This window comes from Lolium perenne, chromosome 4, assembly GCF_019359855.2.
Source record: "Lolium perenne isolate Kyuss_39 chromosome 4, Kyuss_2.0, whole genome shotgun sequence".
Classification (NCBI taxonomy): domain Eukaryota; kingdom Viridiplantae; phylum Streptophyta; class Magnoliopsida; order Poales; family Poaceae; genus Lolium; species Lolium perenne.
The window spans coordinates 397,194,731-397,213,932 of NC_067247.2; the positions used below are offsets into that span (position 1 = coordinate 397,194,731).

A 19,202-nucleotide genomic window follows, 5' to 3' on the forward strand; every position below is an offset into this window, starting at 1 on the left:
ATAGTGAGGGTTATCTATTCCCGCACCATCATCATTAATGGTTTTGCCCTTTCGGGTTTCACCATTAGCTTTCTCATATGCGGGCTTTTCCTTTTTCTTGTTTGCCTTTTTAGCCTTGGTATTATAACCAAGTCCCTCCTTCCAATTGTTTTACCTTTGCTTACTCAAAAGATCATCCAAGGAAAGTTTACTTTGGGGATAGGAGGCCTTAGAAAGTTCATCCTTCAACCTAGCATTTTCCTCAATAATATTTGCATGATCACATGAAGGAGTAGAGGTACTAGGTATGTCATATGAAGCAAGCCTAATTTGAAGTTTCTCATAAGACTCGGAGAGGAGAGAGTATTCACTCTTCAAGGCTTTGTGAGCCTTGTCTAGTTCATCTATATCCTTCACAAGTTTCTCATGATCAACACCAAATTTGGCCTTTTCCTTTATAAGCACTTTAGTCTTAGCTCTAGCAAGATCTCTAGCTTTAGTGAGCTTGTTAAGTTTATCTTGAGGTTCTTCAATATTTTCTAGCCTCTCTTCAAGAGATGCTATAGTTTCTTGACATTCCTCAAGAGCATTTTTAAGAGCATGTATTTCTAGAGAGTCTTCTCTCTCTATTTGGCACTTTTTCTCAAGAATATCATTTAGTTGAGCTATACGTACCATGAGACTTGAAACATGCTTCTTAGTGTTACCTTGTAGGTTACTAATGAAATCATCAAACTCTAGCATTTCTTGTTTCACTTTTAGACTAGCGGGGTCAACCCCTAGATCATTAGAAATGTTAGGCATAGAGGGGTTAGGAGATGATACCTCGGAAGATTTAGCCATGAGGCAACTTTTTTCCTCCACATGAATGACCTCATTGGGAGATTCACTTGTTGATGAGGAGTTAGTAGAGAGGGAGGCAAGGGCAACCAATCCATTTGAGGTTGCATCTTCTTCATCATCAACATCTTCATCTCCGGAGGTATACTCTTCTTGAGTTGATAGCACAATAGATGTGTCCAAGGTGGACCTTGCCATGAAGCAATGTGCATTCTTGCGTTGAGGGTTCTCATTGGGTGAATCAAAGAGAGAGGAAGAGGGAATGTTGGTGGTGACAATGGCGGCCACTTCTCTTGAGCTTTCCTCTTCATCATCACTAGCACTTTCAATCTCATCGGAAGAGTATTCTTCATTAGCCACTAGCACAATCCTTGAGGGCCTTTTGCCCTTCTTGTTCTTGTTATAGAATTTCTTGTTAGGAGGCTTTGAATATTTGCCCTTTGAGTCTTTGCTCTTGTCCTTGGGGATGAGCCTTCCACCATGAGTCTCCCTATTTTCATAGGGACATTCGGCAATGAAATGGCGCTTGTCATTGCAATTGTAGAAAGATCTTGTTCTTGGGCCCGAGCTTGAGGGACCCCTTGAGTTGTTTCTCTTGATGTTGTCTTCCTTGGCCTTGGAAGGATCAATCCAAAAGGTGTTTGCATGGAACGCCATGTGGTCATGGTAGTGGTGTTCCAAGTCTTCCGGATAGGTCATGCTCCAAGATGCCCTATAAGATTCTTGAGGAATCACTTCTTCACCGGAGTTGACCACCAAGGCAAGGTTGGACCCTTTTGTCATCCCAATGGCACGATTGCGGGAACCATGAGAGTTTTGCTCAAGCACCTTGAGAGCTTGCATCTCGTGCACGGCTTGTTGAGAGGTGAGAGAGGCATAGCATTCTCTACCGACGAGAGTCTTGACATCAATAGGCTCAAACGGCTTCATGCACTCAATGTACTTTTCCTTGATCCAAGAGTCATTAATGTGAGTGGCACCAACATTCCGGAAGGAGCCGGCAACGGTGAGAAGTCTTCCATACATGTCTTCATGATCTTCATCCGGTAGCCTCATGAATCCTTCGGCTTTATTCCGAAGAGCATTATACTTGTTCCTTCTTGTGCTCTCACTTCCAATGCAACTCGCGGCCAAACCATCCCAAGCATCCTTAGCGGTGGTGAAATGCCGAACACGAGACAACTCCTTTGTCCCCACAGCAGTTTGAATCATGTGCAAGGCGGTGTTGTTGAGTTGACTATCAACCGCTTCTCTTCTAGTCAACTTGTCGGGGTTGTAAGGCTTGAAGCCTTCCACGATGATTCTCCAAAGTTCATTGGAGGCACTGCGAACATGAGAGCTAAACTCAAGCCAAGTATCGTAATCATTAACGGAAAACTTAGGTGGGTCGCCTCGAATGTTTATATGAGGGTGAGGAACCGGTATATCGGGAGATAGAAAAGGTGGAGCCACTCGATTGTAGCTCTCACCTCCACTAGTTCCTCTAAGAGATGCAACGGTAGATTTGTTAGTGTTTATGTGATCACCATCCACGGGTGTGGTAGAGGAGGGTAATACCGAATTATCACCCTCTTCTAACGCATCCGTGACATTGACCTCTTTGGTGGGAGCCACGGGACGGGGCAGAGTCAAAAGCTCGGAAATCATCTTTCTCATGCTTTCCATTTGAGCATCCATGGATGACCTCAACGAATTGATATCATCCATGGTGACCATCTTAGCCTCCCCTTCCTTAGGTCCATCGTCCGGCATACTCTTAGGCGGTTAAGCCCGAAATAAGAGCCGAGGCTCTGATACCAATTGAAAGGATCGTATGCCGCACCTAGAGGGGGGGGGGGTGAATAGGTGCTAACCAATTTTTCGTTCTTTTTCAATTTAGGCTTGACACAAAGGTAAATTCTCTAGATATGCAACTAAGTGAATTTACCTATATGACAAGGCAAACAACTAAGCAAGATATAGCTAAGAAATATAAGAGATAGAATAGGATAGAGGTAACCGAGAGTGGAGCACGCGATGACACGGAGATGATTCCCGTAGTTCCCTTCCTTGGCAAGAAGGTACGTCTACGTTTGGAGGAGTGTGGTTGCTACGAAAGCCAAACCAACAGCCACGGAGGCTTCACTCAGATCTCCGGTGAGCAACTCCACGAAGGCCTAGCCCACTTCCACTAAGGGATTTCCTCGAGGCGGAAACCGGGCCTTTACAAGGTTCTTGGGGCACACATCCACAACTGAATTGGAGGCTCCCAAATCTGTAACAATACAACAATCAACAACAACACATCAACACAAATCAACTAGGGAACCAAATAGGAACACTAGCATGAGATCCCTCAAACAAGAGAGGGGGAAATGAAAAACGCTTCGGTGAGGATGTAGATCGGTGTCTTCTCCTTCGAATCTCCAAAGATCAAGAGCTTTGGTTGGGGGAGGAAGGAGATCTTGCAAATCATGTGTTTCTTGAGGTGGCTCTAATGGAGGTGGCTTGGAAGATTTCTTGTGCAATGATTGAGCAAGCATCCAAGGTAGAAGAAGGGGGGTATTTATATCCCCCCCCCCCAGAAAATGAGCCGTTGCAGCTTCCGGGGGGCCGGATATTCCGGCCTAAGTAAGGGCTGGATAATCCGCCCCCCCCCCCCCGGATAATCCGGCCTCAGGGACATAACTATGACAAAATCCGGCCAAATGTCCGGCTGATACGTCTCCGACGTATCGATAATTTCTTATGTTCCATGCCACATTATTGATGTTATCTACATGTTTTATGCACACTTTATGTCATATTCGTGCATTTTCTGGAACTAACCTATTAACAAGATGCCGAAGTGCCGATTCTTTGTTTTCATTGTTTTTGGTTTCAGAAATCCTAGTAACGAAATATTCTCGGAATTGGACGAAATCAACGCCCAGGGGCCTATTTTTCCACGAAGCTTCCAGAAGTCCGAAGACGAAACGAAGAGGGGCCACGGGGTGGCCAAACCCTAGGGCGGCGCGGCCCCACCCCTGGCCGCGCCGGCCTATGGTCTGGGCCCCCCGTGCCGCCTCTTGACTTGCCCTTCCGCCTACTTAAAGCCTCCGTGACGAAACCCCCAGTACCGAGAGCCACGATACGGAAAACCTTCGCAGACGCCGCCAACGCCGATCCCATCTCGGGGATCCAGGAGATCGCCTCCGGCACCCTGCCGGAGAGGGGAATCATCTCCCGGAGGACTCTACGCCGCCATGGTCGCCTCCGGAGTGATGTGTGAGTAGTCTACCCCTGGACTATGGGTCCATAGCAGTAGCTAGATGGTTGTCTTCTCCCCATTGTGCTATCATTGTCGGATCTTGTGAGCTGCCTAACATGATCAAGATCATCTATCTGTAATTCTATATGTTGCGTTTGTTGGGATCCGATGAATAGAGAATACTTGTTATCTTGATTATCAAAGTTATATCTATGTGTTGTTTATGATCTTGCATGCTCTCCGTTATTAGTAGATGCTCTGGCCAAGTTGATGCTAGTAACTCCAAGAGGGAGTATTTATGCTCGATAGTGGGTTCATGTCTCTGTGAATCTGGAGGGGTGACAAGAACCTCTAAGGTTATGGATGTGCTGTTGCCACTAGGGATAAAACATTGGTGCTATGTTCAAGGATGTAGTCACTAGTTACATTACGCGCAATACTTAATGCAATTGTCTGTTGTTAGCAACTTAATACTGGAGGGGGTTCGGATGATAACCTGAAGGTGGACTTTTTAGGCATAGATGCAGTTGGATGGCGGTCTATGTACTTTGTCGTAATGCCCAATTAAATCTCACTATACTCATCATGATATGTATGTGCATGGTCATGCTCTCTTTATTTGTCAATTGCCCAACTGTAATTTGTTCACCCAACATGCTGTTTGTCTTATGGGAGAGACACCTCTAGTGAACTGTGGACCCCGGTCCAATTCTCTTTACTGAAATACAATCTACTGCAATACTTGTTCTACTGTTTTCTGCAAACAATCATCTTCCACACAATATGGTTAATCCTTTGTTACAGCAAGCCGGTGAGATTGACAACCTCACTGTTTCGTTGGGGCAAAGTACTTTGGTTGTGTTGTGCAGGTTCCACGTTGGCGCCGGAATCCCTGGTGTTGCGCCGCACTACATCACGCCGCCATCAACCTTCAACGTGCTTCTTGACTCCTACTGGTTCGATAAACCTTGGTTTGTTACTGAGGGAAACTTGCTGCTGTACGCATCACACCTTCCACTTGGGGTTCCCAACGAGCGTGTGCTTTACGCGTCATCAAGCTAAATTTCTGGCGCCGTTGCCGGGGAGATCAAGACACGCTGCAAGGGGAGTCTCCACTTCTCAATCTCTTTACTTTGTTTTTGTCTTGCTTAGTTTTATTTACTACTTTGTTTGCTGCACTAAATCAAAATACAAAAAAAATTAGTTGCTAGTTTTACTTTATTTTGCTATCTTGTTTGCTATATCAAAAACACAAAAAAATTAGTTACTTGCATTTACTTTACTTATTTCATCATGTTTCCTTTTAATTTTACCACAAAAAACATACCGGTGGGACGTGGGTCTATAGTTGGGAGAAATAATATAGAAGAATTTTTCAATCATGTTAGTACCATTGAAAATTTTGAAGATAGACACCTGGTAGACCTTGCGCCTACTTATGAAATTGCTGCTGCGCATTTAGTTCGCCTGTTGGAAACTAAATTTGTTAATCTTAATCCTATAATCCAACACATGTTTCTCACACTTGGTGATATGGAAGAAGGGGAAAAGAAAGATTTCGTTTTAGAAACCCTTCTTAGAGAATTTGGTGGTCTAGCAAGAGAAGCTAGAAAGGTCTTTGCTAAATTTAATATGCTTGGTTCTCATACTAATTTTGTTAGTCTCCTTGAAAAGATGGACATGGATAGAATAAGATACACTAATAATATTGATGATGGTGGGGAGATCAAAGCACCAATACCATGTAAACTCTTAGCTATGAATGATGCACTAGAGAATAACTATGCTTGGCTTGTTCCTGAAAATTTGTTTGATGAGAGTAGCACGCCTAAGACTAATGAAAAGGGAGATGCTAAAACTTATGTATCTAATATATTATGCCTGGTTGAGAAAACTCCGCACCCCGCTGAGAATGCACCACCCTTTGATAATACTTGATACACACTTTCTGCGCCTAGCTGAAAGGCGTTAAAGAAAAGCGCTTATGGAAGACAACCCATGTTTTTACCTACAGTACTTTGTTTTTATTTTGTGTCTTGGAAGTTGTTTACTACTGTAGCAACCTCTCCTTATCTTAGTTTTGTGTTTTGTTGTGCCAAGTTAAGCCATTGATAGAAAAGTAAGTACTAGATTTGGATTACTGCGCAGTTCCAGATTTCTTTGCTGTCATGAATCTGGGTCCACCTCCCTGTAGGTAGCTCAGAAAATTAAGCCAATTTACGTGCATGATCCTCAGATATGTACGCAACTTTCATTCAATTTGAGCATTTTCATTTGAGCAAGTCTGGTGCCATTTTAAAATTCGTCAATACGAACTGTTCTGTTTTGATAGATTCTGCCTTTTATTTCGCATTGCCTCTTTTGCTATGTTGGATGAATTTCTTTGATCCACTAATGTCCAGTAGCATTATGCAATGTCCAGAAGTGTTAAGAATGATTGTGTCACCTCTGAATATGTTAATTTATATTGTGCACTAACCCTCTAATGAGTTGTTTCGAGTTTGGTGTGGAGGAAGTTTTCAAGGATCAAGAGAGGAGTATGATGCAACATGATCAAGGAGAGTGAAAGCTCTAAGCTTGGGGATGCCCCGGTGGTTCACCCCTGCATATATTAAGAAGACTCAAGCGTCTAAGCTTGGGGATGCCCAAGGCATCCCCTTCTTCATCGACAACATTATCAGTTCCTCCCTGAAACTATATTTTTATTCCATCACATCTTATGTGCTTTTTCTTGGAGCGTCGGTTTGTTTTTGTTTTTTGTTTTGTTTGAATAAAATGGATCCTAGCATTCACTTTATGGGAGAGAGACACGCTCCGCTGTAGCATATGGACAAGTATGTCCTTGGTTTCTACTCATAGTATTCATGGAGAAGTTTCTCCTTCGTTAAATTGTTATATGGTTGGAATTGGAAAATGATACATGTAGTAATTGCTATTAATGTCTTGGGTAATGTGATACTTAGCAATTGTTGTGCTCATGATTAAGCTCTTGCATCATATGCTTTGCACCCATTAATGAAGAAATACGTAGAGCACGCTAAAATTTGGTTTGCATATTTGGTTTCTCTAAGGTCTAGATAATTTCTAGTATTGAGTTTGAACAACAAGGAAGACGATGTAGAGTCTTATAATGTTTTCAATATGTCTTTTATGTGAGTTTTGCTGCACCGGTTCATCCTTGTGTTTGTTTCAAATAAGCCTTGCTAGCCTAAACCTTGTATCGAGAGGGAATACTTCTCATGCATCCAAAATACTTGAGCCAACCACTATGCCATTTGTGTCCACCATACCTACCTACTACATGGTATTTTCCGCCATTCCAAAGTAAATTGCTTGAGTGCTACCTTTAAAATTCCATCATTCACCTTTGCAATATATAGCTCATGGGATAAATAGCTTAAAAACTATTGTGGTATTGAATATGAAATTATGCACTTTATCTCTTATTAAGTTGCTCGTTGTGCGATAACCATGTTCACTGGGGACGCCATCAACTCTTCATTGTTGAATTTCATGTGAGTTGCTATGCATGTTCGTCTTGTCTGAAGTAAGGGCGATCTACACTGAGTTGAATGGTTTGAGCATGCATATTGTTAGAGAAGAACATTGGGCCGCTAACTAAAGCCATGATCCATGGTGGAAGTTTCAGTTTTGGACAAACATCCTCAAATCTCTAATGAGAAAAGAATTAATTGTTGTTGAATGCTTAAGCATTAAAAGAGGAGTCCATTATCTGTTGTCTATGTTGTCCCGGTATGGATGTCTAAGTTGAGAATAATCAAAAGCGAGAAATCCAAATGCGAGCTTTCTCCTTAGACCTTTGTACAGGCGGCATAGAGGTACCCCTTTGTGATACTTGGTTAAAGCATATGTATTGCGGTGATAATCCAGGTAGTCCAAGCTAATTAGGACAAGGTGCGGGCACTATTAGTACACTATGCATGAGGCTTGCAACTTATAAGATATAATTTACATGATGCATATGCTTTATTACTACCGTTGACAAAATTGTTTCATGTTTTCAAAATCAAAGCTCTAGCACAAATATAGCAATCGATGCTTTTCCTCTATGGAGGACCATTCTTTTACTTTCAATGTTGAGTCAGTTCACCTATTTCTCTCCACCTCAAGAAGCAAACACTTGTGTGAACTGTGCATTGATTCCTACATACTTGCTTATTGCACCTATTATATTACTCTATGTTGACAATATCCATGAGATATACATGTTACAAGTTGAAAGCAACCGCTGAAACTTAATCTTCTTTTGTGTTGCTTCGATGCTTTTACTATGAATTATTGCTTTATGAGTTAACTCTTATGCAAGACTTATTGATGCTTGTCTTGAAGTGCTATTCATGAAAAGTCTTTGCTTTATGATTCACTTGTTTACTCATGTCATATACATTGTTTTGATCGCTGCATTCACTACATATGCTTTACAAATAGTATGATCAAGATTATGATGGCATGTCACTCCAGAAATTATCTGTGTTATCGTTTTACCTGCTCGGGACGAGCAGAACTAAGCTTGGGGATGCTGATACGTCTCCGACGTATCGATAATTTCTTATGTTCCATGCCACATTATTGATGTTATCTACATGTTTTATGCACACTTTATGTCATATTCGTGCATTTTCTGGAACTAACCTATTAACAAGATGCCGAAGTGCCAGTTGCTGTTTTCTGCTGTTTTTGGTTTCAGAAATCCTAGTAACGAAATATTCTCGGAATTGAACGAAATCAACGCCCAGGGGCCTATTTTTCCACGAAGCTTCCAGAAGTCCGAAGACGAAACGAAGAGGCGCCACGGGGTGGCCAAACCCTAGGGCGGCGCGGCCCCACCCCTGGCCGCGCCGGCCTATGGTCTGGGCCCCCCGTGCCGCCTCTTGACTTGCCCTTCCGCCTACTTAAAGCCTCCGTGACGAAACCCCCAGTACCGAGAGCCACGATACGGAAAACCTTCCAGAGACGCCGCCAACGCCGATCCCATCTCGGGGGATCCAGGAGATCGCCTCCGGCACCCTGCCGGAGAGGGGAATCATCTCCCGGAGGACTCTACGCCGCCATGGTCGCCTCCGGAGTAAGGTGTGAGTAGTCTACCCCTGGACTATGGGTCCATAGCAGTACCTAGATGGTTGTCTTCTCCCCATTGTGCTATCATTGTCGGATCTTGTGAGCTGCCTAACATGATCAAGATCATCTATCTGTAATTCTATATGTTGCGTTTGTTGGGATCCGATGAATAGAGAATACTTGTTATGTTGATTATCAAAGTTATATCTATGTGTTGTTTATGATCTTGCATGCTCTCCGTTATTAGTAGATGCTCTGGCCAAGTTGATGCTAGTAACTCCAAGAGGGAGTATTTATGCTCGATAGTGGGTTCATGTCTCCGTGAATCTGGAGGGGTGACAAAACCTCTAAGGTTATGGATGTGCTGTTGCCACTAGGGATAAAACATTGGTGCTATGTTCAAGGATGTAGTCACTAGTTACATTACGCGCAATACTTAATGCAATTGTCTGTTGTTAGCAACTTAATACTGGAGGGGGTTCGGATGATAACCTGAAGGTGGACTTTTTAGGCATAGATGCAGTTGGATGGCGGTCTATGTACTTTGTCGTAATGCCCAATTAAATCTCACTATACTCATCATGATATGTATGTGCATGGTCATGCTCTCTTTATTTGTCAATTGCCCAACTGTAATTTGTTCACCCAACATGCTATTTGTCTTATGGGAGAGACACCTCTAGTGAACTGTGGACCCCGGTCCAATTCTCTTTACTGAAATACAATCTACTGCAATACTTGTTCTACTGTTTTCTGCAAACAATCATCTTCCACACAATACGGTTAATCCTTTGTTACAGCAAGCCGGTGAGATTGACAACCTCACTGTTTCGTTGGGGCAAAGTACTTTGGTTGTGTTGTGCAGGTTCCACGTTGGCGCCGGAATCCCTGGTGTTGCGCCGCACTACATCACGCCGCCATCAACCTTCAACGTGCTTCTTGACTCCTACTGGTTCGATAAACCTTGGTTTCTTACTGAGGGAAACTTGCTGCTGTACGCATCACACCTTCCACTTGGGGTTCCCAACGAGCGTGTGCTTTACGCGTCATCACCGGCCCCATGCCAGACTTGTTTTTCTTCAGGTCCTTAGCCAAAATCGAGGGGGCCGGATATTTCCGAAATGTCCGGCCCGGATATTCCGGCCCTGGGACAAAACCGGGACAATATCCGGGCAAATGTCCGACCCCTATACTGACTTGTTTTTCCTCAAAGACTTAGCCGAAAACTGGGGGCCAGATATTTCCACAATATCCGGCCCAGATTATCCGGCCTGATGAACTTTTTGCTGCTTTCTTTTGACAGAACTGACCACATACAACACACATGAAAATGTATCTATGTAATCCCTGTACCACTTAAACAAACATTAGTGTATCACATACATTGACATCAAACACACAAAACATAATGTGAGAGATGTTCTTTCAGTAACGGCGCCAGAAAATAGCTTGCTGGCGTGCAGTTGACGTGGGAGATAGGAATCTTTGTGGTGTAACTTTGCTATTCGGAAACAAGGCCTAGGGATCATACTTTCACTAGTGGACACTCTCAACATTGATCACATAATAAAACCACTCTACACTCTCTTGTTGGATGATGAACACCACTAATTGTGTAGGGCTACAAGAGCACCTCAATGCCGGAGTTAACAAGCTCCACAACATTCGATGTTCATATTTAAATAACCTTAGAGTGCATGATATACCAACGCAATTATACCAAGTACTAACATAGCATGCACACTGTCACCAACAGACTATGAAAGGAGGAATAGATCACATCAATACCATCATAGTAATAATTAACTTCATAATCTACAAGAGATCACAATCATAAACTACGCCAAGTACTACATGATGCACACACTGTCACCATTACATCATGGAGGAGGAATAGAGTACTTTAATAACATCACTAGAGTAGCACATAGATTAATAGTGATACAAAACTCATATGAATCTCAATCATGTAAGGCAGCTCATGAGATCATTGTATTGAAGTACATGGGAGAGAATTTAACCACATAGCTACCGGTACAGCCCTTAGCCTCGATGGAGAACTACTCCCTCCTCATGGGAGACAGCAGCATTGATGAAGATGGCGGTGGTGTCGATGGATATGCCTTCCGGGGGCAATTCCCCGTCCCGGCGGCGTGCCGGAACAGAGACTCCTGTCCCCCAGATCTTGGCTTCGCGATGGCGGCGGCTCTGGAAGGTTTCTCGTACCGTGGCTTATTCCTCCGAAGTTTTTAGGTCAGGACGGCTTAAATATGCGGAGAAACGGAGTCGGAAGGGGTCTGGGGTCGCCAGACAACAGGGGGCGCGCCCCCCTGGGCCGCGCCGCCCACATGTGTGGGGCCCATAGGGCTCCCCTCTGGTGCCTCTCTGGTGTTCTGAAAGCTTCGTGGAATTATAAGATGTTGGGCGTTGATTTCGTCCAATTCCGAGAATATTTCCTTACTAGGATTTCTGAAACCAAAAACAGCAGAAAACAGGAACTGGCACTTCGGCATCTCGTCAATAGGTTAGTTCCGGAAAATGCATCAAAACGATATAAAGTGTGAACAAAACATGTAGGTATTGTCATAAAACAAGCATGGAACATCAGAAATTATAGATACGTTGGAGACGTATCAGGGGGAGGGGAGGGAGGGGATATATAAGCCTCCCATCCAGCCACCACTAGGTGAATTGATGAAAATACATCTAGATAGCCCCCTCGAAGAAAGGAAAAGGAAACAAAGAGTGAAGGGGGATAGGGAAGTTAAAGAAACAAGCTCAAATGAAGCACCGGGAATTGCTCACAAAGTTGTGAAGACCAGATTTGTAGCATTGCCTCCTTCAAGCTGTGATTTCACTGTTTTTGGTGAGATTGACCCAATCCCTAGCTCTTGTGCCCTAAATATTGTTGTTGGCATCTCTGTTTTACTTGTATCTTTATGCGTGAGATCCTCTAGTGCTATCTTAAGAAGAGCTTGTTGGATCCTCATTTAATAATAGTGGAATAAGATTTCGGTGTCTTCACCCCATGTTATTTCCTCTCAAGTTGAGAGGTTTTTCACTTAAAAAAAAATTGATATCCATGTGTGTTGATTTGCTACTACAGTTCTCACTTCTAAAATCTTAAGCACTCGATCAGACATTGGCTTTTAGAGCGTCTTGTCAAGTGCGTAGACATTTCCTCCATAGATGCTGCTATGTTTCCTTCCAATCCGTGAGGTTAGTACACAAGTCGTGTTGAAGTTCACGTTGATTCTGCTGCGTATTTTCAGATCACAATAGATTCTGTTAATCTTCAATGAAGTGTTAGCTTGGTGTGTCTAGTTTTCGCAACATGAGTGGCCTTCGTATATTCCAGCACTGCAATTCAAATTTGTGCGAATGCTTGTATGAAGCCCCATCCAAGCTTTATGACATGAGAAACACGTAGATGAAACAGAGGTAAAAACATATTGTCTTTACTACCCCATGGAAACATGATTGAGTAGAGACGACGGATAATAACGGACTAAGAGCATCTCTAACATAGCCCGTATATCCTGCCGGAACTGAATTTTTCCGGCGGATTTACGGGTTCGGGCCGAAAGTGGCGCAGAACAGCACCCGAATCGGTGGGCCGGCCCGTATCGGGAGTTCGGGGCCCGAGAAACTGGACCGTCGACCAGTATATATACAGGCCGCGGAGGGGAGTTGCGTTCCAAAACCCTACTCCCTCCGCCGCCAAAGCCCCCTCCGCCGCGCGCACTGTTGGAATTCCAGCGAGCAATCGCGGAGCCGCCGCCACCGCCGCCGCCGCTTCTCCTCTCTTTCCACCACCACCGCGACCGCATGGCCGGGGCGAACAGCGGAGGCAGCGGACGCGGGCGGATTGGCGGGAGCAACTCTCCGCCGCGCCCCCCGTCTTCCAGTCGGAGGTCGAGCGGCGCAAATGGAACCGCAGCGAAGGCGCTCGGAAGCGGAGCGCGCGGCGCTGGACCAACTGGGGTCTGACGCCGCTGGGGAAGCTCGCGCGCTATGCAAATAGCGGCGAGGGGTCGTCCTCGGCCGTGTCCGGCCGTCCGCTGTGGCGGCCCGCCTCCGACAGCGACGCGGAGGAGGAGGAGGAGGAGGAGGAGGAGGAGGAGGTGCCTCCGGTGCGCACCCTCCAGCTGCAGTCCGGGGACTTCGTCCTCAACGATGAGGAGGAGGCGACGGCGGTGCAGCAGGTGTCCGTCATCTCCGCCGCCGAGGCGCGCGCGCGCTTCCGCCGCGAGGAAGCGGAAGCCATCCGTGCCGTTCGGGAGTACGAGGACGCGCAGAAGGAGGCGGCCGTCCGTCGCGTGAAGCGGGAGGTCGTCGACCTCGACTCCAAGTAGGCCACCGACGGCGTAGTCTGCCGCGGCGCGTATAGTAGCTCGCCGCCAGCGAAATTAGTTAGTTTTGGAGGTGGTCGCCGATGACCACCTCAAATGCAATGTATCTATCGATCATAGCAACCCGAACTATGCTTAAATATGTTTGAATTTCAGTTCTACTACTTGGTTGCGATGATCACTTTGCCGGCAATTTTTGAAATCGACGTTTTTCGGTCCCGAATTCGGGTGCTGTTCTGTGCCACGCTAAAAATCGCTCGATTTTTGTTTTTCGGGAGACTGAACTCAGTTTTTTCGGTTCGAAAGAATAAGGGCTCTCCTAGAGATACTCTAATTGTGTCGCACCGTCGCTCCTTGGGCCCCCTATGTTTCCGCGGACAGAAACGAATGAGCCCGGGCAAATTGGGTCTCACCGTTGGAGGGGAAAATTTGTCTCGTTGGAGTATAAAATAACTGCTGTATTATTTTTGAGGTAAAAAATATTTATACTAAACCGAGCAAATAAGCCGTCTCATTAAAAACCTTTCAGTCCCCTTGGGAACCCTGATAAGGAAAATAGTGCGTCAGAAATTTGCTGCTTCCACATCAAAGTACAGTTACATCGTTCAAGAGAGCTGGTAAAAGAAAGCTAGGGGCTCATCGACCCAGTTACAACAAGATTTTTTTAGAAAAACTATCCCTAGCCAACTCATGAGAAACTAAACTTGTGTCTCTCCCACAAGAGACGACTAGGTCTTCCTCCACCTGGATGCAGGGCAGGGCACCGCCGTCTCGAGAATGCAAGGCAGTGCGGGCGCGCCGCCGTCGTCTCTTCCCACGATGCCCCGACGCGCAAGGTCTACTCCAACCTCCCTGGCACCTCGCCACCTCTCCCCAGTGCGGCTCGCGCGCCACCGGCAGGCCCTCCGCCGCGCGCTCTAGGGCCGTCCTCGCATCCACACACGCCCGCCCTCGGCAGGGTCCACGACGGCGCGCGCCACTGGTAGGCCCTTGGCCGCACGCGCTAGGGCCGTCCTCCCTCCACAAGTCTTGTCGCGGTCGTCTGCAGCCACCCGCACGTCGTGCGTCTCCGCGTGCGCAGGGACGTTCATGGACGCCGTGCTTGTCAACACCGAGGCCGGCTCTTGGACAACAACTTCACCGGGATGGACCTCTTCCAGGAGGGGGAGCATGTCCGGTAGTGGGGGACGGTGATGTATGGCTCGCCGGAGTACTGTGCTCTCTCGCCAAGACTCGATTTGGGCGAGATTCGTCCTCGATTTGGCCAGCACCTTTCCCTGGACATGCACGAGGAAGAGGAAGGAGAGGAGCGTGGCCACGTCGCATCCGTGCATCACCTGCGGGCGGCGGACGGGGATGGGGCGAGGGCGCGTGGCCGCCGCCACCGGTTCTCGACCAAGAGAGATGGGGGACGGGCCCAACCGGGGACACGACGGGGCAGGCGGCGCACGGCAAGGCGACGGCGGTTGGATGCATTCCCTTTCATCTTTGCAATTTGGCCCTTCCTTTGGCCCTTCCTGTTATTACTATTTGAAAATAGTCTATATTGTTGGTTGGGCCTGACATGTGGGGTCGACACACTGCCACGTCAGCAAATACAACGCTCTACCTCCACCAGTGACCGTATACGATGCAACCTCATGTCTTCGCTCTGAGTATGGTGATGAAAGCGAGCAATGGGTCTAAGTCCAGTGACCATTGATGTATTTATCTCAAAAATATTTATACTAAACCGAGCAAATAAGCCGTCTCATTAAAAACCTTTCAGTCCCCTTAGGAACCCTGATAAGGAAAAGAGTGCGTCAGAAATTTGCTGCTTCCACATCAAAGTACAGTTACATCGTTCAGGAGAGCTGGTAAAAGAAAGCTAGGGGGCTCATCGACCCAATTACAACAAGATTTTTTTAGAAAAACTATCCCTAGCCAACTCATGAGAAACTAAATTTATGTCTCTCCCACAATGCTAATCAGCCTTCCCTATGTTTGCAGCTTGTGCCAGTATATCAGCATATATTACAACATATATTACAGTTGCCTCATTCCACATTCGATTTTTCCTTCACAAATTTGGATTACCTCCATTGAATCGGACTCAGCTTCCACCGAATTACGACCAATTTGGTTCACCAGAGAGAGGCCATGCATCATCGCCATATTCTTTACACTATATCAGTTAAAATTCCTTCAAAATAAGACTATATCAGTTAAAACGTTTTTTGTTTTTGGAGAAAGCCATCATGGATAGCTTTATTAATAACACATAATAGTTACATCGTCCAAGTGTAAAAATAAAACGTCTAATTTTTTTCGATAAAACAAGAACGGGCATAATATCAAAATCTTTGTTTCAAAAAAAAGTTTGTGTTGGTCATCCTCCTCCTGTGTGAAAGCTAGACAGCAGACGCAACTGCGCAAGAAAACAAAAATTTTGCAGAGCGCTACCGCTACGGGACGAAAGGAGAGGAAAATAAAGGGGCAAGGAAGGGGCTTTGCTCCTCCTCGTCCATCCTTCCCCTCTCTACCATGGCACCGGTGCACTCGCGCCATGGGGAGACCAAGGCGGAGAAGGCTCCCCGTCCTCCTCGCCGTAGGAGGTGGGAGCCGGAGCCCGTGGAGGAGCCACAGGTGGAAGATGAGAACCTGGGGCCGATACCAGAGCAGACCGAGGTGTGTCCCCCACTACCGGAGATGGGCGGTCCGCCCTGCGCGCCCCGACAGATCAACGTTGAGGTAACGGCCACGAGCTCGCTCGCCATTGCCCATGCAAATCCATGCTTGAAAAGAATATCTTTTTTTTTTGGTGCCTCTATGTTATGTACCTCTCGCATGGCCGCCGACTTTGTTAAGGCGACGACGCCGGCGGCCGACTCAGCGCGGTGTCCATCGACGGATGACTTGTGCAGGAGGAGGCCATCACGCGCCCCGCGAGGTCGGGTCGGGCTACCGCACGAACGGCCGCGCGCCACGGCTGGCAGGGCAACTCCATGGACGCGCCTCGACGGCACATGCCCAAGAGTTGGCGGCGCTCGGCAGTAGCCCACTCGCTGGCACTGCGCTGCAGCGTCGCCACTCGTGGGCAAGTGCCGGCGCGTCGCGTTCATGCAGTTTCCGTGCCGGTCATGGCGCGCGGCGCGTTCGTCCAGGTTCCCGGCTCGCCGTCGCGGCGCGCGTGATGGCGTCCTGCCCCGTCGTCCTCGGCCGCTCGTACTCCTTCTGCTCCGTGCTGGAAGGCAAATCCCGTCCCAAAGTAGCATACTTTTTTGCCTCTTGTACGTCTCGCATGTTGTCTAGTCGACGCCTCCGGCAGCCGATCCAGCCGCGTCTTCCACATTACCTTCGCCGGATGACTTCTGCGGGAGGAGCCCCGTGAAACTGGACGAACGCGCCGCGACGACACTTGCCCAAGAGTGGCAGCGCTCGGCAGTAGCCCACTCGCGGACAGCGGCAGCGACCCGGATGGCCGGATCTGCAGCGCCGCTGGCTGCAACTGGTCTACAACCAAGCGGTGCCACTCTTGGCAAGTGCCGCCGCGTCTGGTCATCGCGCACGGGTGCGTTCGTCCAGTTTCCCGGCCCGACGTCGCGGTGCGCGTGAGGGCCTCCTCCTGCAGCAGTGATCAGGCGAAGGCAATCCTCAAGGGCACCACTGGGTCGGTGGCCGGCGTTGTACCTGAAACATCCTTCGCTGTTGGTCGGCCTCGGCCGCTGGCGTCGCCGCCCTTACAGTGGTTGGCGGATAGATGTGCAGGATTGTATCCTACGGCTCGATGTGCTGCAGCTGTTCACGGATGCTTGATTCATTCCATTTTCTGACGATGCAAAGCTTGTTGCAAATATCTGAATTTTATGCCAACTGACTGCCAATCCGTTATTTCTCTTTCTTTCTTTATTCTGTACTGGAAATGGAATGCTGGCCTATATTTCACCGCATAAGTAGTATCAGGTTGGTTAATAGAACAATATGCGTTGGGTTCAATCATACCAACGGTATCAGGTCTAATTTGAACCAAATTGAAAGACTTTCAAGTTCTAGTTCATGTGATGCATTGCACTGAAATGAATGTCCTTAATTTGTGAATGCTTGTATATACACATTGTTTAGGACTTAGATGCTGGGGCTGACAGAATTTTGGGGGTTTTCATGTGCAGAGCATCAAGGTTACGGCGCCATTTGATGTTGGAGGATGTAGTAGCCATGCGCTCACGCATCGATATAACAAGCTGATGAAGGGACAGATGAAGAGAGCCAAGAAGATTGGGCCTGGCGTTTTCTGCGAGAAGCCAATTACGCCACACCACAATCCGAGCAATGCCAAAGGCAAGAAGCTCTTTCCGGTGGACGAGGCCAATCCCAAGGGCCCCCAGACACTACGGTTGGATCCTGTGTCTGGGCACAGTTACCACGCAATCGAGCTTCGCAACAAGTCCAAGACAAAGATGAGGGTTCAATTGCTCGTCTGTGACTATAACCTCTACATTGTGGGCTTCAGAAGGTTTAAAGACAACAAGTGGTCATCATGGTACACATGCTCCGACGTCCATGTTCCACAGGAGTTCAATGCCATAAGCATGGGCATTGATGGAGACCACCGCATCAAGTACGTATTAGATATCGTCTTATTTACAAAATTTATTGCAAAATCTATATATTCATGAAAAAGTTAGAGTAAGATTGCTACATTCAGAAGTTACAGCATGATTGAGATATTTTTCTTCGATATGGAGCATTTTTTTCTTTGGTTTTGTATTTCAAAAGCAATACATATTGGCAACTTGCTTCCCTACTATGTTGAGTTTATTTTGGTTTGCGATCTGATACTGAAAGAGCTGAGTGCCATTCATGTTATACAACAGGCATGGTATCATATTTCTGTTGCTGCTAGACACATTGACATCTAAACTTTCTTTATAGTAGTAGCTCAATAAGAGTTTGTGCACTTTGTGGCAGGTCAAAAATGGGGGGCGGCAAGTGCTTAAACTCCATGTTCTTTGCTCTGGCTAATTACCCTGAGAACACGGCAAACAAAGATAAGCTGAGAAAGGCATTTCTGAGAGCAGTTGTGTACTTCTCCGAGGCGCTGAGACTCTTTCCAGTGTACGATGAGATAATAAAAAGGATCTGGAATGATGCAAATGAAACACTTCTGCCGGATCATTGCTGGCCTTCCATCAATGGCTGGGGAAACTTGGGTGAGTTTGCATTGGTCACCGGAAAGAACAAAGGCAAGATGAACATGTACAAGTTTGTCAAATATGTGAGATCCCGTGGCATAGTAAGCTTCAGCGACCTGGTTGGCACAAGGAAGAGTGTACTGATGCTGTTGATGAGGGAGGAGGATGCTCTGCTAGATAGACAGTTGCCTCTTCAGCTGAGAGGGGTGAGTCGACCAGGCCACGATGTCAAGGACAGGGGGTTTGAATCAGATTGATGACCTATGTTGATGTCTTCCTGGCAATTTGCTGCAGCTAGCGCTGAAGATCACTTAGCTTAGTCAGCAGTTTTGGTTAGGTGCTCGGTCTAGTGTAGTGGATGGCTACTACTTTCTATCTGTTATTTTAAGTTGTATAATGGTGTTTGGATGCGGTGTAAAAGTTGCCACTTGCCACCTATGATGTGAACTAGACAATAGTACAAGTGCTGAACTAAGACAATAGCAGTACAAGCTGATTCCCGAAGTAACAAAGCTCTTGAGCTGCCTATGTTCTAATTGATCTGAGCTGGTG

General features: G+C 46.6%; 1 protein-coding gene across 1 annotated transcript; it reads left to right on the plus strand.

Moving 5' to 3' along the window:
• Positions 1-15,976: 15,976 nt before the first annotated feature.
• LOC127349326 (uncharacterized) lies at positions 15,977-19,191 on the plus strand. The gene is made up of 3 exons (XM_051375062.2): positions 15,977-16,209; positions 17,628-18,076; positions 18,427-19,191. The coding sequence occupies exons 1-3, from the start codon at positions 16,003-16,005 to the stop codon at positions 18,905-18,907; spliced, it is 1,137 nt and encodes a 378-aa protein (XP_051231022.1). The 5' UTR covers positions 15,977-16,002; the 3' UTR covers positions 18,908-19,191.
• The last annotated feature ends 11 nt before the right edge of the window (positions 19,192-19,202 follow it).

What these genes read in the sequence shown, in the direction of transcription:
- LOC127349326 (XM_051375062.2), top strand. Translation starts at nt 16,003, where the DNA reads ATGGCACCGGTGCACTCGCGCCATGGGGAGACCAAGGCGGAGAAGGCT. An exon ending in CCCGACAGATCAACGTTGAG is followed by an intron (nt 16,210 to 17,627) that starts GTAACGGCCACG and finishes TTTCATGTGCAG; the next exon opens with AGCATCAAGGTTACGGCGCC. An exon ending in GATGGAGACCACCGCATCAA is followed by an intron (nt 18,077 to 18,426) that starts GTACGTATTAGA and finishes ACTTTGTGGCAG; the next exon opens with GTCAAAAATGGGGGGCGGCA.